Below are 24,804 nucleotides of genomic sequence, written 5' to 3' on the forward strand. Positions count from 1 at the left end.
ACAGACACAGACCGAAATCAGTGACACGGATACAAGCCAAACTAGAAAATCCCAAAGGTACTGGATTACTGAAGGTTCGCCTACCGCTTCAGACTCTCTGTGCCAGCGACAACAGACGTCTAGGAAAGGCTGCTTTTGAACCGTCCCTTCACCAGTCGGTTTCTGTGACGTGGCGGGCAGACAGCACTGCCTTTGTCGCTCTCTGGCAGTTTGTCCCAGAGAGCAAGGATGCCGTCTACCCTCTGCTGTGTCACAAAAGCCTGGTGACGCAGCTCCACTGGATTGTCAGCCACGTCGACCACGCGATGATCGCCTGGAACGTCGTCGGGTCCCAGGCTCTCCTGGAAATTAAAGAAAGGGAAATACAGATATCAGACTGTGGAGAGGCCCATTAACTGGCTACATCCGAAACATTTTTTAAATGAATTATTAACTTGGTACTACTAGCTATCTTGAAAAGAGTTATGTTAATAAAGTTAATAAACCATTTTACAGAAAAAAAAACACCAGAAATTTGTGTTTTCACAGAAGAATAAAATAATAAAAAATCGTATGAGCTTTTACATGACGAACATTTTAAACAACCAGTTTACATTAGCGAAACAGCACTGTGCACATGCTCACTACAACTTCAAAAGCCCTTGACGCGGTGAACATTTGTTGCTTAGTAACCGCTAACTTCCATCTTGTATGTGCTGGCTGAGTATGAAGTCAAATCTTTGATATATTATCTTTCTTTCAAAACGGCAAAATTTGATTCTTTATTAAACGAATGGTATAAATTAAAAAGTGATCTTATTTTGATATTTATTATTTAATTTTATTATCAATATATTTTTACCTTATAAAGGCTTAAACGTCTTAAATGAAAGAGGTTTTGCTGTAGGTCAGTGGATAAAGCGTTGCGCTACAAGCCCTAGGGCCCTCAACAGTGGGAGGTTCGAATCCTGACCTTGACGCTGGTGTACGCGCTTGCCATACGACACAGAGAAATTCTGCCAGTGTCTCTTTGTTTGTTCCATCTGACAGAAATTTCTTCCACTCTGTTGGTGTTCTCTGGTCATCCAGGAAATCAGATTATACAATTCGAGAGGGACAACAGATTTTGCTTCAGTTACATGTAAGTCATCTGATGTGGGTGGCCATGGGCATGTCATCCCAGAAGCGTCACGCAAAAGCTTTTTTAAAATCAGTGCTGCATTATAAAGTGTCCTTGTGTCCTCTGTAGCATTCACTGAGGCACCTAAACTTGACTGTTCCTGACAAGCTGTTGTACTTGGGGTTTTTTCACAGTCACTTTCAGTTTGGCTTACCTCAGTTGACTCAGGTGTTGTTCCTGTGTCTAATGGGTGAGGTAGCCTGTCTAGCAATGTATCTGCAGATAATGTCTCAACAAAAACCATCTGACACATGTTGCGCTTGCTGGGAGAGTAAAACACCAGCTGGGGGAAGTCACGGGCTAACCTCCTCTTCAATTTATCCTGCCCGCAACATAAAAACAGTAATGGATGATCACAAAATGATATGTGTGAGTTATATATATATATTCTTTTGCTTAATTTGTATAAATTATTTTACTCCTTTGCCTTCCACATGTTATTAATGCAATGAATACATTTTTATAACTTTGTATTTTTTTACTTACCTGTTGAAAAGGTTTGTGCCTGTGACAGATGGTCCTTCTGGCGTTTGCCTCCAACAGTTTGATACTTGTCCTTTTTCTTGCATATTGTGCATAATGCAGGAAGCACAGGACCAATACAAGGGACTGGCGAGCCCGTCCTGGATCTAAGTTTCTTTGTTGGGGAAGATGTAGAAGGACCAGGTTATGGCAGAGACTCGCATCTGTCCATATCCTGAGCTTCAAAAGAATGGGTGACTCGCTTCTCGGTCGTATCCAAGCGCTTTTTGTCTATAAAACGGCGGGTAGCAAGATACCCAGCATCTTCGGGAATTTTCTCAAACTCAATTTCTATGCAATGTTTATGTTTCTGCTATCCTCTGGCTCTCACCCTTTAAGCCAAGCCACCGTTTGACGCAACACTATGGAGTTCACGATTCTCTTTTTATTGTATTTTTGGAGTCGTTTTGGGAGTGCAGAAACACGGTGCAAACACAGATTTATCGATAATTTAACACAACGATTGTCTGCTAATCGCTTTGCTGCTATGACTGTTTAACGTGAGCGTCGCATCACTGACGTCATGTTTGAGTTCCAGCGAAATGAACCAATCAGACGAGGCACCAAGCGGGCCCGGGCACGGATAGCGCTCACACTAGAAGCGAACCGTGCCCGAGTCCACATGAATAGTGCCCTGGCCCACCTCTTGAAGCGGGCCCGAGCACAGTTAACTGATCCGGGCCCGGTTGGAGCGCTCACACTAGCCAAACGAACTGTGCTTCGGCAGGGAACCGGATCACAGAGCCTAGTGTGAGTACGCCCTAAAACACGAATAAAAAAAACTGCAGGATTATATATGGAGAACTTTTACTATTGCGCTCTGCACCAACAGTTCATTTTATTAAAGAAATAATTATTTAGCGCCCCATATATGGGAACGGGATTAAACGAAAAACGTCTTCACCTTATGGCCTACAGGTCCTGGACACTAGGCTGAACCTTCAGGACTACAACCACAAGGCGGGCAGCTTGGGCAGGACTGAGGGTGATGATGCGGAGGATGTGATTGGCTTCTGAGGACAAAGGAAGTGGGACATATGGGGTTTCAACCCAGACAGACCCAGACAGACCGATACTCAGAGGGGATTACACATGGCCAGTCTAATGCAAAACTGTGTACGAGGCTGAAGTTGGTTCCTTATTCGCCAGTGTCATAAGGCCCATTCACACCCTACGGTAATTACGGATACGGACCCTTTCGTCCGGTTCCGGAGGTCGTTTCATCCGTCAGTGGGTCCGTTGCCAGAGCGCTTACGAATCCGTAGCAACGGAGCAATATAAACGGGAAATCAGGGGGCAGTAGAGAGTCAGAAGCATCGGACGTACACCAATTCGGGAAAATCAATGAAGAAGAGTACTGGACTTTAAAAAATGACGCTCGAGTTAGAAGAGAAACTTTGCGAGTTGGTTAGAGGCTACATTCTGCTACGGTGCCAGGTCATCGCGATAAACAGCGATGCAAAAACAGCTGGGAGGGGATTGCTGGTGCGCCGGTGCCGGAAATTTGACTATACTGCCCTCTAGAGGATGTATTTTTAAAAATCATAACAACGTTGGAACCGGAAAGAGGTATAGTGGCCCGCTACGGAGGCTACGTTTGGTACGGACGGACGAAATTCGTCCGTGTCCGGAGGTATAAAGCAGGCTTTATTCGCACTTTTCGTTCCACCTTAAAAAATAATGCGGTAGGTACATTATGTCGCCGCGATAGAATGTATTGTACGTTTCTATGGCTGTATCTCCTGATTCTTACATCGTCTCAGAAATCTGACGAGCAGGTTTGATTGTATAAATCCAAAGGAAGAAGAATTTTTACTATAGAATATTTTTATAATTATCCTGTGAACTTGGCATGTCAGGCGATAGAATGTACTGTGCATACAGTGCATTGGTCTTAGTTTCTATGGCTGTATCTCCTGATTCGTACATCGTGTCAGAAATCTGACAAGCAGGTTTGGTTAACCACATAAGTGACTGTATAAATCCAGAAAAAGAAGATTTTTTACTGTAGAATATTTTTATAATCATCCTGTGAACTTGGCATGTCAGGCGATAGAATGTACTGTGCATACAGTGCATTGGTCTTAAGTTTCTATGGCTGTATCTCCTGATTCTTACATCGTCTCAGAAATCTGACAAGCAGGTTTGGTTAACCACATGTAACTGTATAAATCCAGAAGAAGATTTTGTACTGTACATGTATAATATTTTATTTTAACTGCCAGTTAGAGTGTGTGCTGACATGAAAAATGATCAAAAATCTCTCTCACACACACAATACACAGACACACACACATACATCTCTCTCCCATACTCACTCCACACAGACACACACACAAACATAAATATACACACATCCTGTACATCTCTCTCCCATACTTACTCCACACACACACACACACACACACACACACACACACACACACACACACACACACACACAAACATACATACATCTCTCCCACACACACGTCTATCAAACCCACAACACAAACACACAAATCCTGTACATCTCTGACCCATACCCACTCCATTTGTTTGGCCCTAGACACAGAAAAGTGACCCAATTGCCCCCATATAAAGTTCTCAGTATCAGAATCAGCTTTGTTGAGATTTTTCTGTGTTTTTAACTTGTCATAAATCAGTCATTTTTGGTGAAACCACACAAAAATAAATCAAAATCATCAGCAAGGGGTCCTCTTTCACACAAAAAATTTATAAAATTTGTCCCCAACTACGACTGTTTGTTTGAATGGTGCAAATCACACTAAAACAAGGGTTTTCCACTCAGAGAAGCAGTTAGAGTGACAGTTATTTTTGAATGTTTCTCCCCCTTCCCCACACACGCACGCACACACACACATACTGTACATCTCTCTCCCATACCCACTCCAATGGGGGAGGGGAAAGTCACGATATAAGAGAGTGTATTACATTTGTGTGAAGCCACAACAGAGAAGCTGCAGTTAAAGGTAGGTTTAATTTTAAACTGGCTCTGCTTTTTTGGCTTTTCTATTGGTCTATTTCACAAGACTTCAAAAAAGTTAGGTTGTGTGACAGGGTTTTTATATTAGCCTGTTACCTAACAGTAGTTTTCCATTACTGTAGTTGACAGGATTTGTTTTTTCTGTTAGTCTGTTTGAAAGGAGTTTAATATTAGCCTGATGCCTGACAGGGGTTTTATATTAGCGTGTCACCTGACAGGATTTTTCTAATATCCTGTTACTTGACAGGATTTTTCCAATAGCCTGTTGCCTGACAGGATTGGTTTTTTTCTGTTAGTCTATCTGAAAGGAGTTTAATATTAGCCTGATGCCTGACTGGGGTTTTATATTAGCATGTCACCTGACAGGATTTTTCCATTAGTCTGTTTGACTGGAGTTTTCTAATAGCCTGTTGCCTGACAATATATTTTATGTTAGTCTGTTTAACAGGAGTTTTCTGTTGCCTTTTACCTGGCAGGATTTTAATATTAGCCTGTTGCTTGACAGGATTTTATTATTAACCTGTTACCTTACAGTAGTTTGACAATAGTGTAGTTGACAGGATTTGGTTTTTCTGTTTATTATTTGTCTGTAACCTGACAGGATTTTTGTAATTGCAATAAACACATTTCATACTGTTGCATAAAGAATTTGCAAAGAAAGGATTTATCTCTGTTAAAGAATGACACGTAAAGGGAAGCGATCTGAAGCTCAGAAAGGACAGCGTAGAAGACTGGATTTATCTGATTGTGGCATGATAGGCCAATGTACACGCACTCGGAGTAGAGGTCTGCGCGGGACTGCTTTTTAAATCCCGCTCCGCTTTGTTTTAATCATGTTCCCGCTTGTTTTAGTCCCGCTCCCGCCAATAAAGCGTTTGTTCAAATCCCACTCCCGCTTGTTTTAGTCCCGCTCCCGCCAAAAAATCGTTTGTTTTAATCCCGCTCCCGCTTGTTTTAGTACCGCTCCCGCCAATAAAACGCTTGTTTTAATCGCGCCCCCGCCCGCCACATACACATTTCTGTCGCCCCCGCCCGCAATCCTAATATGAATTGAATTAATAAAATTTAGTACTTGACATTTTCTGATGTATTTATTAAAACAGCAATATATTGATGATCGCGCTATCCCATTTCTTACTACAGTCCAAACACACGCCGTCAGGTGACGTACACCAACACTTTCTAACATATATCACAACAAGCAAATGGTAGACGATTTCCATCTCCATTAATTACAATGGAATATGGCTTCCATACATCAGACTTTCCTGTAGTTGGCTTAATTGTGGTGTATTCGCCTGTTTTAATTGAATTTTCCACAGCTGAAACTGGTTGACCGTCTACAGTCTCTGTCATTTCGGTATCAAAATGACAAAATGACGCACACTTCATGTTCACGTGAATGAAGATGCTTAGCCAATATTTTGAATTAGTTTATTGCTTACTTACTGAATGATTAGTTGTTTTCGTCTTGTTCCTTGTGCATGGAAATCATTGCGTTGTTATTATTATAATTTTCTAGACTATTAATTAATTTTCTACAGATCTTTCTAGATTTTTCTACATGTATATGCGGTCCCGCTCCCGCATCGCCTGGACTAATTAAACTCCCGCTCCCGCCAGTAACAATTAAATTCTGTCCCGCTCCGCAAGATATTCTGACGGGTCCCGCGGGATTACCGCGTGCAGACCTCTAACTCAGAGTACAGTAGATAGGCCGTAAGGTGAACCCCGTTTTCGTTCTGATCCGCTCCGCGATCTCCGAACTACATGCCCGTTAGCTGATAAAAATGATCAAGTTATATTGCACTTACCAAAAATGTTTCGCGTCACAGAATCCTGTACTTTGTTTGAACCGAGACGTTTTCTGAAGAACTATTTTCCTCACGCTGAATGATGATTTTGACGTCAAAAGACATCGCGTGACCGCGCTAAACCAATCACGTAACCGATTTACGACAACAAACGGGAAAAAATGACAACCTGCCTAGTGCTGTCAAATATAACCTACAGAAAGAAATCTCCCAAAATATAATTTTATAGTGGGCATAAAATAATTATCAAAAATATCATTGATTAATATTATTTTATGCCCACTTTATATACAATAACGCACTATTTGGCCCTCAGAAATACATGAATGAGCATTATCATAATCCTCATTCATGTATTTCTGAATTGGGCCAAATTAATACTAAATAGTGTTTTATTTACAGCACAAATCACAATTATGCAAGTGACCTTTCATGTTGTCAGTTGATCAATTAATGGAAATAATTCCAATAATTATTGATAGCCACCCGTGTGTTTGTAACAGGGACTAAATGAATTCCAAGCAGTGCTTTATAGAACAAACAACTGGAGCAAGTGGATGATAAGGTTACCTTTTCATGTTGTCATTTTTATAAATAAATGGAAATAATTGTAAATATCAATAATTATCAATAAGGACCCTTCAGGTATTCATTTATTCACTAACAACACATAAAAAAACTATCAAAACAATGAGGGCATACACATCAACTGGCATAAACTTATATATGTATATACATAACCATAATAAAAGGAATGACACAAATAGAATAGAGGTAAAATCACACACACACACACACACACACACACACACACACACACACACACACACACACACACACACACACACACACACACACAGTGTATGACATGTAGAACAGAATGAGGGGCTGGATTTCTTGTCATCCATGTCACTTGAAGATTTCCATCTTCCAGTCTCTGTCCTTGATGTGAATGAGGACGCTCTGGTCATCCTTCACTTCAGCAGCTTCCTGCAACTTGCCTTGTACAAAAGAAAAGAACAAAGGATGAATAAATAGGCAGGCAAAAAAATTAAGATTTCATTTTTCCTGGTGGTGTGGTGTTGTAAAAATGGTGCTAGGTGTTGCACCCAAAAAAAGGATTTCTTGTGCACACAGATGTACAGCACAGCCAGGACACACCTCTAGAGACAAGTCTGGTTGCTGAGGCTGCCCAGCAACACACAGGGACAGTCCCAAGTGTACAAGTGTGAGAGAGGGGCAGTGGGGGGTGGGGGAATGGACCGGGGGAGGGGCTTGCTGCTGTAAAGCAGTGTGTTGACCAGACAGGGGATCAGGCTGAGGAGCCACAATTCTAAACAGGTATTCAGTGGCATATTAACATCAGGCATGCTATGACATTTATACAAACATACCCAGTACCCCATTAAAGTCAAAGTGTGCTTCATTCTATATCAAAGATCTCAAAACAAGGGGGGGGGGGGGGTATTATAGGCATAGGGATGTTATGTATTGGAAAGTAATTTCACACCCACACACATCACATTATGGCAATTCAGACATACATTGATACTGTATTAGAATTAGACAAATACAAGGATTGTGTAGCAGTGTAGGCTACATAGTCATTCAACTTCTCCCAACATCTGTGTGTGTGTGTGTGTGTGTGTGTGTGTGTTGGGGGATGGGATGCATTTGCATAGACTACCTACAGGTGTGGTGGGGGGAGAGGGTGATACACAGTCTTACCTGCAGTTAAAGTCTGTGTTTTTGTCAAAGCTTCTTTATGGCGTCTGCCACCCGCGACGACAAATTTGCAGCCTTTCTTGCAAATTATGCAGATGTCAGGAAGAACGGGGCCAGAGCTCGAGATGGACAGGCTTGATCTGGACCGAAGTGTCCTGGTCGGAGTAGTCCCAGTAGTTTGGGGGTCCTGTTGGTCATCTCCCCTCTCTGTTTCTCGCACGAGACGCCGTTTAGTTCTTCCGATCTCTCGCTGGTCAATAATCCTCCGGTACATGTGGGATGTAAAGCCGCATCATCGGGAATTTCTTCAAATCCAGTTCAAGAGTGTTTGAAACTTTCTGCTACGTCTCTGCACTCGCCCCGCAACTCTAGCCACTGCCGAAGACTATTTCGAAAAGTATTCCACCTTGTGCTGGTGAAATTCTGTATTTCCTCATGTTTAACAGGCGATATATGCATGTAACAAATCTTATGTTTCGAAGATTTCTTTTTTTGAACACTTTCGGATGAGATTTCCTCTTCTTCGGTACAGCTGGATCAACGCGCTGCTACAACGACGTCTGCTTCTGTTTACTAGCTCAGCTGACATACCAGCGATCCGATTGGTCCATTCTGATGACGTCTCAACCGTGGCACCTCTCAAGAGCCAAAGTGTTATTACGCCTACCAGGCACTAGTCCTTCCATTAAACGCTGCGAACAAAATAAGTACTGTATTTTGAGCGGCGAAACTTTTTTTTAAACCTCAACATAACTCGTTCTTTTTTATGAGCTGAAGCGTGTTTGGTTCGGATAGCGCGGAGGGGAATTTCTTTTCTGAAGGACTTTTCGATGTTCACCTTACGGCCTAAGAGAAGAAACAAGTACCAGAAGTGTTTGATGCTGCTGGATTACAGAAAGAACAAGTTAAAGCCCCCCGCACACAGCGAGCAACTAGCTGAGCAAACGGCGGACGCTTGAGACAAAATTTTCTGCCTCTTGTGCCTGTGAGACATTTATCTAACGTGTTTGATATTTTCAGGCACGCGTCCCCGAAATCTCGCTGTGTGCGCTCGCCTGAGCAATTTGGCTCAGCAACATTTCGTCACCAGCCAATTGGAAGCTCGCTTGGCGTCACATGACACTTCAGTGTCACGTGGTACTAACAGTAGCGTAGACCAAAAGAAGTTGCAGAACTGCCGCAACTTGTTCTTTACCCATTCAACTGTAAAATACACTTTTTTTCTATTACTTTTTTTCTAATAAATACATTTATGCAATCTCTGTGTTGTTTTTTTGTTTTTTGCTAAATCCAAGTCAGGTTGAATAAGAGCATAGCCCCTGGTAAATAGTTAACTGGATAGAATATACAGCTACATACAAAAAATATATATCAAATATACATCAAAAGTAGTCGTGGGCCGTTAACGGCGTTAACGTCCGGCCGTTCACTAACATGGGAATGGGCGGGGTTAAAAGTTTTACTGCAGCCAGCCACTAGAGGGCAACGTGCTTCCATTATTAATACTGAAAATTAAATATAGGCTATATAGCCTTATCAGAACATGCTTCCAGGTTCAATACTGTAGGTATGATAGTTTTGTAGGATATTGTAACGGCGTTGTGTCAGGATGATAGGAATGAGCCATCACAGCAATGTTTACTTTAACAGTGTTTTATTAACAGAATGCTAATAACAACAACAAGTGGCAAAATCACATGGACACTAAGGGGAAAAGGGAGGGGGGGGGGGGGGGGGGGGAACACCAGCACGCATACAACACACATCCAGGGAGACAGGTTGAAACTCACCAAGGAGCCTGCTGGGAGGCCTGTAGGCTCCACCCCTCACCACTGCTCATTGGTAGACGTTACAATATATTAGCTTATCAGAATGCACTTTCAGCAATAAGAGTTAATGAACTCATGTTTTGGTTACTGGAATGCTGTGGTTAAGGAATGTCTTAGAAACCTATTGTAAGTGATTAACAAATCAAACTCAAATTAAACTTCATATTGTAAATATAAAGCATAGACATCAGAATCTTTTTATAAAGAAAAAATGTATTTACAATATTCTGAATTGGTCAGACAACAACAAGGAAGACCATAAATAAAGCACATTTATAAATAAAATAAATACATAAAAAAGCACATTGTACATCCTGCAGGAAATGTATGAAAATTGACACCCAAAATGTATAATACCCCGTTGTGCTGCCACAACAGATCTGACCAATTGAGACATGGACTTCACAGGACCTCTGACCATCATGTGTCTGGCACCAAGACGTTAGCAGCAGATCCTTAATCTGTATAACTATCATCTATATGTAAATCTATCTATATAATGTTTTGTTTGATGAACATGTATTGCAGTAGTAAGTGGTGTCTTTTTGATGGGGTAATGCGCACACTCTGTGTGTCCATGTACTGCCAGCCCACACAATACCTGAAAGCAAAACAATTAAGTCATTGCTGAAACACAGTAGTACAGAACAAATTAAACGATGATATTCTTTATGATGCACAGTAGTTGCAAATTATTTAAACATAAAACTGAACATTTAAAAACACTACATTAACACTGTAGTCTTGGTCTCAGCTTTGGTCTGGTAAAGTAGCACAGCTCGATGGGTAGCTCAGGTTTTCAAAACACCTGTTGAGGGGGCTGTGAAGGCGTCTGAAGTCATGAGTTAGCTAGTTAATGTATTCTGTTTTCTTACCTGTTTATAAAGTTAATTTTGTCATTTTTACATTAGTGTAATGATTGGAAAGTATATTTTAAACAGGTAACTTTGCTAACTTGGCAAAGCCTCACAGCAAGATAGCTAACATAAGCTGGCACCTAAAGTATAACATGGTGTATAAGTAAAAGTATAAGTAAAAAACATGATGCTTAAAAAGTTCTCAAGTCAATTCCCTCAAAAAAATGGTTAATTGACTATCTGGCCAACTACCTCAATTGAATAGCTCTCCCTCTTTGTATTGTTTACCCAAAACAATATTACACCATTACAGAAAAGGTTTTCCAGGTTGCTGGTTAGCTAGGCTGATTTCTGCTGTCAAATGTTCTTTTGTTGGTTAATTGACTAGTTGTATAGCACATTATTCCGCTGGAAATATGTGTGTACATCTAATGTTAGCTGGACTAATGCTGGACTAACCCTGTCCAAGACACTGGCAAGCTTAGTTAGTTTCTAGTAACTGTTCAGTTAAGCGAAAGTGTCACACTCAATGAATCAGCAAATGCTATTGCTTTCTTTCCAACAAATAACTTTGTCATCTAGGTAATTGATTTTCCTGGTCAGCTAAGGATTTTCTTTTTTTTTTCAGGACACATCCTATAGGTTCTGACACCATCGACAACTGCAGCAAAGCTCACGGAATTGGCTACTTTAGTTATCTAGCTAAAGATGGCTGACAAGAAATGTCTTGGTGAGACATACGAGACTCCTTTAAAAAACCACTGTCTGGCTAAATGCCATTCCCCAGATTTGGCTTGTGTTTTAGATTGCTCTGACATTTTACCAGCAGCTAAACCTGTGACTCCAAAGTTGTCTTCTGTTGTAGCAGATGAAGCTAATAAAATAGGGTGTAGTAGCACTAATAAACACAATGCACATGGCAAACAACTACCCCCTACCCCCTTTTCCCACAATCCCCTTCCTAGAAGAACTGAGTGGAGAGGGTGAGAGTCCTGGCACCTCGACTTACAAGTCGCAGGGATGCCACGGTGGGCAGCAGGGTATTGTGACCACCGGGAAGGCCAGTCAGGAAAAAAAAGTTTTGGACGTGTCGGTCAGCAAGAGAACGGCAGAGCCCACATTTCGGGTGATATTCAGGGAGAGGTCGGACAGCGTGGAGAGCATACAGCCTCGTCAGTTCCAGGTTGGTCATTACAGCTTCTGGTGGTTAATTTTTCCCATGGCTGAACTGCTTTCAACTTGCACTGTTTTGTTTCAGAGAGAAGCTCGGAGAGAAGCTTGGTCAGCCAGCCAATCGCACGGCCCCAGAGACGCCCAGAGGTACTGGCATTCAATTATCTCTTCGCTTCTTCTGTTTAAAGCTGTGAACCTGCAGATTAGTCCCTATGACATTCGAGGTGATGGTTTTGGAGTTTGTGCTGGCAAACTGAAATTGTACAAACATGTGGATCTGTTGATGAGACTGGTGATTTTCTTGGAGATTTTCCTGATCTGAATTAGATTTCGATTTTATAAAAGACTCTCAGGGACCAGTGACACCAATATTGTAGCTTGTAAATTGGGCACATTCCTCAGGAATGGCATTAAATCAGGCTATATTGTTGTTACCTACAGGAAAACCTAAAGCCAGTCAGTTTATTTTGCAGTGAAGTGGACCAGTTTTTCCCCTCTGCTAAGCTAACCTTTATGTGTAAACCTCTAGTGCCATCCTGATATTTTCTCTCAGGTCGATTTGTACATGTGACTTTCTGATTCTTCCTGTTTGAGCCATTCCCTTTGTAACTACTTCCTGGTCAATTATTGAATCCACGCTTCATACTGATGTCAATGAAGTTGATTTAATATTCATCATCACCTTCGACTTTAGCATCAAAGTGCTCTCCTACTTCAGATAGACGTACTCTCATCCATTGTATTAAATCTCCTGTTGTTCGATGTCGGTCAGCAAAAGGACGACGGAGCCCACATTTCGGGTGACATTCGGGGAGAGGTTGGACAGCGTGGAGAGCATACAGCCTCGTCAGTTCCAGGTTGGGCATTACAGCTTCTGATGGTTAATTTTTCCCATGGCTGAACTGCTTTCAACTTGCACTGTTTTGTTTCAGAGAGAAGCTCGGAGAGAAGCTCGGTCAGCCAGCCAATCGCACGGCCCCAGAGACGCCCAGAGGTACTGGCATTCAATGATCTCTTCGCTCCTTCTGTTTAAAGCTGTGAACCTGCAGATTAGTCCCTATGACATTTGAGGTGATGGTTTTGGAGTTTGTGCTGGCAAACTGAAATGGTACAAACATGTGGATCTGTTGATGAGACTGGTGATTTTCTTGGAGATTTTCCTGATCTGAATTAGATTTCGATTTTATAAAAGACTCTCAGGGACCAGTGACACCAATATTGTAGCTTGTAAATTGGGCACATTCCTCAGGAATGGCATTAAATCAGGCTATATTGTTGTTACCTACAGGAAAACCTAAAGCCAGTCAGTTTATTTTGCAGTGAAGTGGACCAGTTTTTCCCCTCTGCTAAGCTAACCTTTATGTGTAAACCTCTAGTGCCATCCTGATTGTCACGTTGTGGGGGGGCCCCCTACCGGTCGCCCCCGGTTACAGCGGCAGCGGTCCTGTTTTTGGTCACGTGATGTTCGTTCCTCAGGTGGGCGGGACCCGTGATCCGTCTCACCTGAGGGTCGTTTGTTCGTCTATATACGTCTTGTCTTTGTACCAGTTGACTGCTGGTTATTATTTCCTTCATTTGGAACAATGCACGGGTTTTTGGTTTGCACACTTTCTATTAACACTAGAACTCCTGAGAATTCAGGATTCTGAGGACATCACCCCTCCTTCTTCTCCTTCTTGCCAGCAATTAGCAAAGCCAAACATCACCCTTTATTATGTTAATTCACAGAGCAAGACTGAGGCAGCAGCCTCACCCAGAAAGTCTCTGATCACAGAGATCACAGATCACAAACAAGCAGAAACACAAATGCTTCTATCAAATGCTTCTAACACAAATATAGATAGATAGATAGATAGATAGATAGATAGATAGATAGATAGATAGATAGATAGATAGATAGAGGTAGTATAAGAAATGTACAAAGAGCAAGATTCAAGCCTGCTGTTTAGATCACAAACAAGCAGAAACACAAATGCTTCTATCAAATGCTTCTAACACAAATATAGATAGATAGATAGATAGTATAAGAAATGTACAAAGAGCAAGATTCAAGCCTGCTGTTTAGATCATAAACAAGCAGAAACACAAATGCTTCTATCAAATGCTTCTAACACAAATATAGATAGATAGATAGTATAAGAAATGTACAAAGAGCAAGATTCAAGCCTGCTGTTTAGATCACAAACAAGCAGAAACACAAATGCTTCTATCAAATGCTTCTAACACAAATATAGATAGATAGATAGTATAAGAAATGTACAAAGAGCAAGATTCAAGCCTGCTGTTTAGATCATAAACAAGCAGAAACACAAATGCTTCTATCAAATGCTTCTAACACAAATATAGATAGATAGATAGATAGTATAAGAAATGTACAAAGAGCAAGATTCAAGCCTGCTGTTTAGATCATAAACAAGCAGAAACACAAATGCTTCTATCAAATGCTTCTAACACAAATATAGATAGATAGATAGTATAAGAAATGTACAAAGAGCAAGATTCAAGCCTGCTGTTTAGATCATAAACAAGCAGAAACACAAATGCTTCTATCAAATGCTTCTAACACAAATATAGATAGATAGATATAGTATAAGAAATGTACAAAGAGCAAGATTCAAGCCTGCTGTTTAGATCATAAACAAGCAGAAACACAAATGCTTCTATCAAATGCTTCTAACACAAATATAGATAGATAGATATAGTATAAGAAATGTACAAAGAGCAAGATTCAAGCCTGCTGTTTAGATCATAAACAAGCAGAAACACAAATGCTTCTATCAAATGCTTCTAACACAAATATAGATAGATAGATAGTATAAGAAATGTACAAAGAGCAAGATTCAAGCCTGCTGTTTAGATCATAAACAAGCAGAAACACAAATGCTTCTATCAAATGCTTCTAACACAAATATAGATAGATAGATATAGTATAAGAAATGTACAAAGAGCAAGATTCAAGCCTGCTGTTTAGATCATAAACAAGCAGAAACACAAATGCTTCTATCAAATGCTTCTAACACAAATATAGATAGATAGATAGTATAAGAAATGTACAAAGAGCAAGATTCAAGCCTGCTGTTTAGATCACAAACAAGCAGAAACACAAATGCTTCTATCAAATGCTTCTAACACAAATATAGATAGATAGATATAGTATAAGAAATGTACAAAGAGCAAGATTCAAGCCTGCTGTTTAGATCACAAACAAGCAGAAACACAAATGCTTCTATCAAATGCTTCTAACACAAATATAGATAGATAGATAGATAGTATAAGAAATGTACAAAGAGCAAGATTCAAGCCTGCTGTTTAGATCATAAACAAGCAGAAACACAAATGCTTCTATCAAATGCTTCTAACACAAATATAGATAGATAGATAGTATAAGAAATGTACAAAGAGCAAGATTCAAGCCTGCTGTTTAGATCATAAACAAGCAGAAACACAAATGCTTCTATCAAATGCTTCTAATACAAATATAGATAGATAGATAGATAGTATAAGAAATGTACAAAGAGCAAGATTCAAGCCTGCTGTTTAGATCATAAACAAGCAGAAACACAAATGCTTCTATCAAATGCTTCTAACACAAATATAGATAGATAGATATAGTATAAGAAATGTACAAAGAGCAAGATTCAAGCCTGCTGTTTAGATCATAAACAAGCAGAAACACAAATGCTTCTATCAAATGCTTCTAACACAAATATAGATAGATAGATAGTATAAGAAATGTACAAAGAGCAAGATTCAAGCCTGCTGTTTAGATCATAAACAAGCAGAAACACAAATGCTTCTATCAAATGCTTCTAACACAAATATAGATAGATAGATATAGTATAAGAAATGTACAAAGAGCAAGATTCAAGCCTGCTGTTTAGATCATAAACAAGCAGAAACACAAATGCTTCTATCAAATGCTTCTAACACAAATATAGATAGATAGATAGTATAAGAAATGTACAAAGAGCAAGATTCAAGCCTGCTGTTTAGATCACAAACAAGCAGAAACACAAATGCTTCTATCAAATGCTTCTAACACAAATATAGATAGATAGATATAGTATAAGAAATGTACAAAGAGCAAGATTCAAGCCTGCTGTTTAGATCACAAACAAGCAGAAACACAAATGCTTCTATCAAATGCTTCTAACACAAATATAGATAGATAGATAGATAGTATAAGAAATGTACAAAGAGCAAGATTCAAGCCTGCTGTTTAGATCATAAACAAGCAGAAACACAAATGCTTCTATCAAATGCTTCTAACACAAATATAGATAGATAGATAGTATAAGAAATGTACAAAGAGCAAGATTCAAGCCTGCTGTTTAGATCATAAACAAGCAGAAACACAAATGCTTCTATCAAATGCTTCTAATACAAATATAGATAGATAGATAGATAGTATGAGAAATGTACAAAGAGCAAGATTCAAGCCTGCTGTTTAGATCACAAACAAGCAGAAACACAAATGCTTCTATCAAATGCTTCTAACACAAATATATATATATATAGATAGATAGATAGATAGATAGATAGATAGAGAGCACATGAATTTGTTTTCCTGTCTTTTCCTCTCCTTTTCCAGCCTGCTGTTTAGATCACAACATTTATCAGTGATGCAGTGATGCAACGCGACCATGCTAATTTTCGCTAGCAATGATATGGGATTTCCTATATAACATTAGCATCAAGCTAATTGCGCCATATAATTTCTTAGCTTTTCAAACGCGAATTCAAACGCGGAAACAGAAAGTGTTTGATTACAACAAATATTATATAGTATAGTATATGAAATATACAAAGAGCAAGATTCAAACATTTTTATTTATTTTTATTGTTTGACGGGACTCATTAGAGAAACTGTCGTCTCTACGTGCGATTGAATTGTAACTTGAAACACGAGTCTACAAATTTTCTGCCGTTTGTTGTAGTATCGGTAACATACAGTCTGCTTGTAACTTCAACTTTTTCGTGAAGTATCACGTTTGGTGTTTTGGTCATATGAGCTTGGGGGTGAGCCAGCTTGTGCTTTGGCAGGCGTATGAGCTGGGGGAGAGCCGCTTCCACCGCATTACCAAGACAATGGGCGTTAATCCCTTCACAGCAGGGGAGTGGGCTACATGGACCCTACCAAGCCCTGTGAAATTTTTCGCTTCTCTAGGAGCTCTAGTGTTAAACCATCCTCTTTCCCTGAGACTTGGCGTGATCGCTTCCTTTTTGAGTTGCTCACCCTGCCCGTCACAGAATAACCAGCCACCTTCGGAAGCCGCCAGTCTCCTTTGCTTTCTCCTTTGTTCGTGGTCATGTCTCGTGGTAAGTGTTTGTCTACGTGCTGTGTGTTTGTCGTGTATTGTCTGAGAGAGTGTTGAGTCTGTCCCCACTCGTCCCGCCGTGTTTAAATGTTGTTTGTGTTTAAACCCGTAAAATCACACGGCGGTGACTAGAGCTGGGGACCGGTAGACTCCGCTCTCGCCCAGCGAAACTACCGGTGCCTCACATTGCGCACGTCCGTTGTTCGTTATCGTCTGTATGTGTGTGTATGTACGTTGTGTTTTAATAACGACGCGGACGTGAGCGAGTGTGTGAGTGTCGTGGTGTGTGTTTCGCTGGTGGTGTTCGTGTGTGTATGTAGTCGGGTCCACCGGTGCGTGCCGCACGCTAGACCGCGTTAGACGCGAGGGTCTCTCGGTGCCTTTTGCCTCGCTCACCCGATATCCCGCGGTGACGGGGGTGAGCGACTGCGCCCGAGAGACGCGTCGCTGTGGGCGTGACGCGCAAGCCGCTCGCGTATAGCTCTCTCTCTCTCTCCAAAGATCTGCGGATCCCGTGGGAGAACGGTGAGAGAGAGAGAGAGAGCTGGAGTAGGCGCGTCACGCTCCGCAGAGCGCGCGCATCGGTGGGTCCTGTCCGTTTGTTTGTGTTCTGTCTTTGCGTGTTCATTTTGTCCTAGAGTTAGCGTGCTTTGTTTTATGTAATTCCTCTCTTGCACCCCTCTTCACTGTGTGTGGGGAGGGGTCCATTTGAGGTCCCGTGCCACTGGATGTGGCACGGAGGGCACCTTGGGTGCGTATATGTTAAATGTAGTGTCTGTGTTTTTTGTTTTGTTGTTCCCCGGAGGGGCCCCCCCTAAATATGTTTTTGGGGGGGAGCTATGGGGTTCCTGAGCCACGACATGTGGCTCAGAAGGCACTGCTCCATCAGAAGACCTGACCGTTTGGGAGGGACCCCTGAGCAAAGAGGAGCCCCTGTACCCCTTTGTAGGCGGAGGACGCCTGGGGTGTAAGGACAGGGTGTCTCCTCATGCCAAGAAGGGGTCCCTTCCCCCCTGTGTAAAAGGGGGGTCAGTGGTCGGAGCAGTGCGCGTTTTGTGTTATGTGTCGTCTGTGTGCGTGTGTGTGATGTGTTGCAGGTCGCTCCTGGAGGTGGACTGCGGCACTCCCGGACCTAGTGGGGTCTCCAGGCGGAGACCATCCCCTTCAAGCTCGGGGTGACCAGCGTGTCCCTGATGCGGATTGCCAGGGCCCTGGTCTCTGGCGCTCCTGGGTTGGGTGGAGGAGTCCACCTTGAGATGAGGGGCCCCGGGAGGGGTTCACTCCCCAGGAGTCTGGGGTGACCCCTAGCGAAAAGGGCAGGGGTCAGCTCCGAGCAAGGAGGTAGGTTCGGGAGGTGTTTGTGGAAGCTGTGGCCGCACCCCAGTGTGGCGGCCTGCACACATCCACACCTGTGACGTGTGTTGGGCCATGTGCTCCCGGTCCGCACACAGCGGTGGGGCTTAAGCGGCCTAAGGCCGGTTAGGGCGCGAGGGCCCTGTGACCGACCGGGGCGTGGTTATCGTCTGGTTGACGGCCCGGTCGGTCCAGGGTCCCGCCCAGGAGGCGAGCTAACTTATGTGTTTTTATGTTTCAGCTCCAGGACTGCAGGGAACGGGTCCCTGCCTGGTCTGCGTCCTGTGACGAGGAGCATATGTGTTTTGTGTTTTGTGTTTCAGCTCAGGACGGCAGGGAACGGGTCCCTGTCTTGTCCCCGCCCTCCCGCCCCTTTGTTGTGTTTTGTGTGCTGCCGCTGTAAGCCGCACATCCGGAGGGGAGTGCGGCTTTGGTGGGGGGGTCTGTCACGTTGTGGGGGGGCCCCCTACCGGTCGCCCCCGGTTACAGCGGCAGCGGTCCTGTTTTTGGTCACGTGATGTTCGTTCCTCAGGTGGGCGGGACCCGTGATCCGTCTCACCTGAGGGTCGTTTGTTCGTCTATATACGTCTTGTCTTTGTACCAGTTGACTGCTGGTTATTATTTCCTTCATTTGGAACAATGCACGGGTTTTTGGTTTGCACACTTTCTATTAAACCATCCTCTTTCCCTGAGACTTGGCGTGATCGCTTCCTTTTTGAGTTGCTCACCCTGCCCGTCACACTGATATTTTCTCTCAGGTCGATTTGTACATGTGACTTTCTGATTCTTCCTGTTTGAGCCATTCCCTTTGTAACTACTTCCTGGTCAATTATTGAATCCACGCTTCATACTGATGTCAATGAAGTTGATTTATTATTCATCATCACCTTCGACTTTAGCATCAAAGTCCTCTCCTACTTCAGATAGACGTACTCTCATCCATTGTATTAAATCTCCTGTTGTTCGATGTTGGTCAGCAAAAGGACGACAGAGCCCACATTTCGGGTGACATTCAGGGAGAGGTCGGACAGCGTGGAGAGCATACAGCCTCGTCAGTTCCAGGTTGGTCATTACAGCTTCTGGTGGTTAATTTTTCCCATGGCTGAACTGCTTTCAACTTGAACTGTTTTGTTTCAGAGAGAAGCTCGGACAGAAGCTCGGTTAGCTGGCCAATCGCACGGCCCCAGAGACGCCCAGAGGTACTGGCCTAGGATTAGCCCTTTGCTCCTTCTGTTTAAAGCTGTGAACCTGCAGATTAGTCCCTATGACATTTGAGGTGATGGTTTTGGAGTTTGTGCTGGCAAACTGAAATGGTACAAACATGTGGATCTGTTGATGAGATTGGTGATTTTCTTGCAGATTTTCCTGATCTGAATTAGATTTCGATTTTATAAAAGACTCTCAAGGACCAGTGACACCAATATTTTAGCTTGTAAACTGGGCACATCCCTCACGAATGGCATTAAATCAGACTATATTGTCGTTACCTACAGGGAAACCTAAAGCCAGTCAGTTTGTTTTGCAGTGAAGTGGACCAGTTTTTCCCCTCTGCTATGTTTAAACCTCTAGTGCCATCCTGATGTTTTCTGTCGGGTCAACTTGTACATGTGACTTTCTGATTCTTCCTGTTTGAGCCATTCCCTTGACCTCCTGTTTGAGTCCATCCCATAAACTTTCCTGGAGCATGTTGTCAGACTCACTGGGATGTTAGGAGGACTGAAGAGCTGGTTGGGGGGTTTTTAATGAAATTTTACCTTGGTGTGTGTGTGTATATTATTATTATTATTATTATTATTATTATGTTTTCTGTTCATTTTTACAATTTCTAAATCCATGATGACTTGTTAAAAGTGTCACACATTTGCATGACATCACAAATAAAGCAGAAGTAATAAAAAACTAACAGGACTGAAAGCTCCGGGTCCGCCCATCGGCGTGGGTTCGGGGCATTCAGTTCTGTTGGCACCCCGGGACGGGTAGTGCCCTTGGTGAGGGGCTCTGTCACGGTACAGCCCCTGACCACTCCCTCTGGGCGTGTGTTTATGTCGCCTACGTCCAGTCGTCTGCGTCTATGTATCATCGTGGTTATGGTTGTGTCCGAGTGTAATTATCAGTTTCACCTGTGGCTCGTCATCACTCGGGGATCATGTGGTTTGTCTATTTAATGTGCGTTCGTACAGTGTCCCGTGCTCGTCTTTGTTAGAGTCGTACACGTTCCTGTTTTGTGTTCTACGTGCGCTGACTGCGCTATTTGTATAAATAAACGTATCGTTCGTTTAAGAAGACTGGACTCGTGTCTCGTCCTTCCTCCAGCGCAACAGCGTCACAATGGCATGTGCAAGTCCTTGCAAGACACAAAGACAAATTTACATAACATACATCAGAATGTAACATATTGGTACGACCTTAAAGGAATATATTACATTGTACATACACTAACACTAAAGCTCTAAAAAGGTGTGAGCAACAAAGAGCCAAAACAGGAACTGCAACTGTTACAACATTAGTTAATTATTGTTAATGTGTTACTTCATGTGTTGTTCATGTTAACTAATGCATTACTTCATGTTAGTTAGTCAACACCACATAGCCTGCACTTGATATAAACACAGCATTAACTAATGCAACTGTTACATGTTTACTTAACATTAGTTAATTATTGTTAATGTGTTACTTCATGTGTTGTTCATGTTAACTAATGCATTAATTCACGGTCGAATCTAGGGCACGTTTGCCTGGAACAGCAGACAGAGAAGTGGCAGAACGTCTCTCAAGAAGACCATCACCAGCTCAGCAACCCGGGAGAGAAGCTCGGTCAGCTGGCCAATCGCACGGCCCCAGAGACGCCCGGTGGTACTGGCCTAGTATTAGCCCTTTGCTCCTTCTATGTAAAGCTGTGAACCTGCAGATTAGTCCCTATCAGTGTTGTATAAAGTATTCAAGACCCATTCTTCTATCAATTCTATCAAAAAATTGACTTGAGTAGAAGTTGAAGTGTTCTTTAAAAACTTTACTTAAGTAGAAGTACAGAAGTATTCAGCATTTTTTGTACTTAAGTATTGCAAGTAGTTTAGTCTAAAATGTATTACTCAAGTACCGAAAGTAAAAAGTACAAGTATTGTGTTTTGAATTAATTAAAGAAAGCCATCAAAGTTTGATTATCAATTGTTTTTATATATCACTTACAAATCAAAGATGTCAAAGGTCACAAATACAAGTGTTCTGTATGTACTTAAAAAACTGGGGTTAACACTTCGTACACAAAAAACAGATAACCTATGTGTGACGCCGGAGGCGTCGGGACAGAGGCAGCTGGAGACGGGGGTTGAACAGAAGGATGTTTATTGTCCATGGCAACCAAACCAGTAAAGCTCTTAGCGCACACACTGCAAGTGATGCAAGGTAAAGCTCGTAGCGCACACCAGTAAAGCTCTTAGCGCACACACTATAAGTGATGCAAGGTAAAGCTCGTAGCGCACACTAGTAAGGCTCCTAAAGCACGCACCGCAAGTGATGCAAGGTAAAGCTCGTAGCGCGCACGCAGGTAGGGAACGCAGTGACGGACACGCAGAGACGCTCATGTAGCGGCAATGTGCAGCACTGGACCAGACGACCTGCGGGCTTAAGAAGAGCAAAGTAAACAAGAATTAGGTGCTCAGTATGATGGTGATTGTGACTGTGGGTGTGGTTGCGTGCGCGGGGGTGTGTGCTGGGATCGGCTGCTGACCGGGATGCGCGTCCTCTGGTGGCGACCCGGCCCCCTCACCGTGACACTATGTCCCGCTACGTCGTAGGTTTGACGCAAAAGTACAAATTCGCCTTCATTTAGCTGAGAAAACGAGGTGTATTTTGGACGTAAAATCCATCCGTCGGATTCTAAGGGTGAGCCTACTGCCCTGCGTTTACCCTCAATAAATGCCCTTACCCTATAAAAACACTACACTATAAAAATGGACACATGATTAGTCAGCACGTCACCTTTATTGCCAGCTAATGTTAAGTGAATTCTGCAGCACGCCATGAGCATAATTAGGTTAGTTAGCTAAGATATCTAACCTAACTAGTGCTTACTGCGCTCTTCTGCTGTTACCAAACACGGTACCATCTCTTTTAATGAGATTATTTGGAATAATTTCGAATATATGTGTATTTGTATAAATATGTAAATCAAGCTGAAGGTGTTGGAAAATAAATGGACCTTCAAAGTGCGCTACAAGCACATGAATTTCACCTTGTAACTTCGCACGGACAAAAATCGAGAGGTGCACAACCTCGCGACGCAACCGCGCGCGTGGCCAACGCGCATTGGCGGAGCCACCGCGATTGCATAATTTTTGCCGCGCGGACCCTTGCGGCAGTCACGACGTGTCAAGTGAACCTAGATTACGAAGCTCAAGTGTTCAGTGAAGGCAGCAGCAGAGTAAACGAGACGCGACCGGAGCATGCGCAGTTTTCTCATAAGCCTGATCGCTTGACCCGGTGACAGCGCCAGCTAACATGTTTATAATTGTAACGAGTAACTATACAGCACGTAAAAAATGTATCGGAGTAAAAGTATTAAACTGATGGAAAATATGTAGTGAAGTAAAAGTGGAAGTAGGAGAAAAAATAATACTCCAGTAAAGTACAGATACAGCATTTTAGTACTTAAGTACAGTAGTGAAGTAGTTCTACTTCGTTACTATACAACTCTGGTCCCTATGACATTTGAGGTGATGGTTTTGGAGGTTGTGCTGGCAAACTGAAATTCTACAAACATGTGGATCTGTTGATGAGATTGGTGATTTTCTTGGAGATTTTCCTGATCTGAATTAGATTTAGATTTTATAAAAGTCTCTCAGGGACCAGCAGGGGCGGACTGGGGAGAAAAAGTGGCCCGGGAGTTCCTGACAGACTGGCCCACTAATATATATATATTTATCTGTATGTGTGTGTATATATATACAGGCCCGTTGACAGTCTTGCTAGGGCCCGGGACAAGAAAGTTTAATGTCCCCCACCCCCCCCCCCCCCCCCCACCCCCCGGCGCACGTCATTTGAATTTCGTCATTTGACAATCCTTCTGTTAGGTCATATAGTATATAATATAGCCACACATCAAAGCTGTTTCTGACAGCTGACTGGTTATATACTTGACGCGTCGCGAGCGGTGCGAGGGTTCGCGCGAAAATGACGTAATCGCAGTGGCACCGACCGTGTGCGAGGGCCTCGCGTGCTGTCCATGCGAGGTCGTGCACCTCTTGACTTTTGTAACTTCGCGCGCGACGCGCTTCAGCGCAATGAACAAAGTCATGTTTGCAGGGTTCATACACCTTTATAATGTGGAATTAAAGCACTTGTACTTCACTTTAAAGGTCAATTTCAATATTTTCCAGCACGTTAAACTTAATTAAGTTAAATATTTATACATATACTCGAAATAATTCACTTTTTATCACATTATTTAATGGTTGTTTATTTTCAAAACGCCCAATCTTAACGTCTTCACGAGAACTGTTCAGTCAGACAGCTATTTGTTGTGAAACGAAGTAGTTACTTTCAAGCATTTTCAAGTATTTTAGCCTAAATTCCAGCACTTTTCAAACCTGGAACACAATGCAACATTAAAGTTCGTCAGGTAAATGTTTTCCTTTCTTTTCTGCGCTCCAGATTTCTGTATTTACTTTAACTATCCACCACTGTATTTCCCGCTGTTGTGGGGGTACCAGCCGGTTACGGTCGGTGCTGGATCAAACCATTTTCCAGTGGGATGCGGGGGTGTATGCACTTAATGGAAAATATGCAGATAGGTTAAAAAACATATATATTTTAGCCATTGAGTTTATTTTGAGTACAGAATTTTATATTAATGAAAGATTTCAAGATTATTTAAAAATTTGTAACGAGGCTCGCGCCCCGGAGCGAGAAGACGGACACAATCGCTGAGAAGAGCGAGATTTATTGAAGACAAATGAGCTGGGCGGGATGAACAGGCAGGGAACACGGACATAAGGGAACCCAGAGTGGCAGCTACGAGAGGGGGCGTTGCCCTACGTGACATAACCCCCCCTCAAAGCGTGCCACTCCGG

At 42.4% G+C, this 24,804-nt stretch overlaps 1 protein-coding gene and 2 long non-coding RNA genes across 9 annotated transcripts in view; 1 reads left to right on the top strand and 2 right to left on the bottom strand.

The window, feature by feature from the left end:
* Nucleotides 1-802: 802 nt before the first annotated feature.
* On the bottom strand, nt 803-6,527 carry LOC143476382 (uncharacterized). Its single transcript, XR_013121286.1, has 3 exons — nt 6,482-6,527; nt 1,646-1,796; nt 803-1,481 (listed from the first exon to the last, which is right to left on the bottom strand). It is a non-coding gene; the product is annotated as an uncharacterized LOC143476382 (long non-coding RNA).
* LOC143476379 (uncharacterized) overlaps nt 4,491-24,804 on the top strand; it is a 26,559-nt gene continuing 6,245 nt past the window's right edge. For 2 of the 7 annotated variants that reach the window (XM_076974555.1, XM_076974560.1), the window contains exons 1-9: nt 4,497-4,653; nt 11,521-11,622; nt 11,858-12,075; nt 12,151-12,212; nt 12,838-12,922; nt 12,998-13,059; nt 19,714-19,798; nt 19,874-19,935; nt 21,461-21,589. In XM_076974555.1, coding sequence (XP_076830670.1) covers nt 11,601-11,622; nt 11,858-12,075; nt 12,151-12,212; nt 12,838-12,922; nt 12,998-13,059; nt 19,714-19,798; nt 19,874-19,935; nt 21,461-21,589 — 725 coding nt within the window. In that variant the 5' untranslated portion in view covers nt 4,497-4,653; nt 11,521-11,600. Of the gene's footprint in view, nt 4,654-11,520; nt 11,623-11,857; nt 12,076-12,150; nt 12,213-12,837; nt 12,923-12,997; nt 13,060-19,713; nt 19,799-19,873; nt 19,936-21,460; nt 21,590-24,804 lie in introns of all 7 variants that reach the window. The other 5 variants (XM_076974556.1, XM_076974559.1, XM_076974561.1 and 2 more) reach the window with 5 other exon arrangements.
* Nucleotides 7,118-9,050, bottom strand: LOC143476724 (uncharacterized). Its single transcript, XR_013121370.1, has 2 exons — nt 8,210-9,050; nt 7,118-7,482 (listed from the first exon to the last, which is right to left on the bottom strand). It is a non-coding gene; the product is annotated as an uncharacterized LOC143476724 (long non-coding RNA).

The sequence above is a fragment of the Brachyhypopomus gauderio genome, chromosome 15 (assembly GCF_052324685.1).
Source record: "Brachyhypopomus gauderio isolate BG-103 chromosome 15, BGAUD_0.2, whole genome shotgun sequence".
Classification (NCBI taxonomy): Eukaryota; Metazoa; Chordata; class Actinopteri; order Gymnotiformes; family Hypopomidae; genus Brachyhypopomus; species Brachyhypopomus gauderio.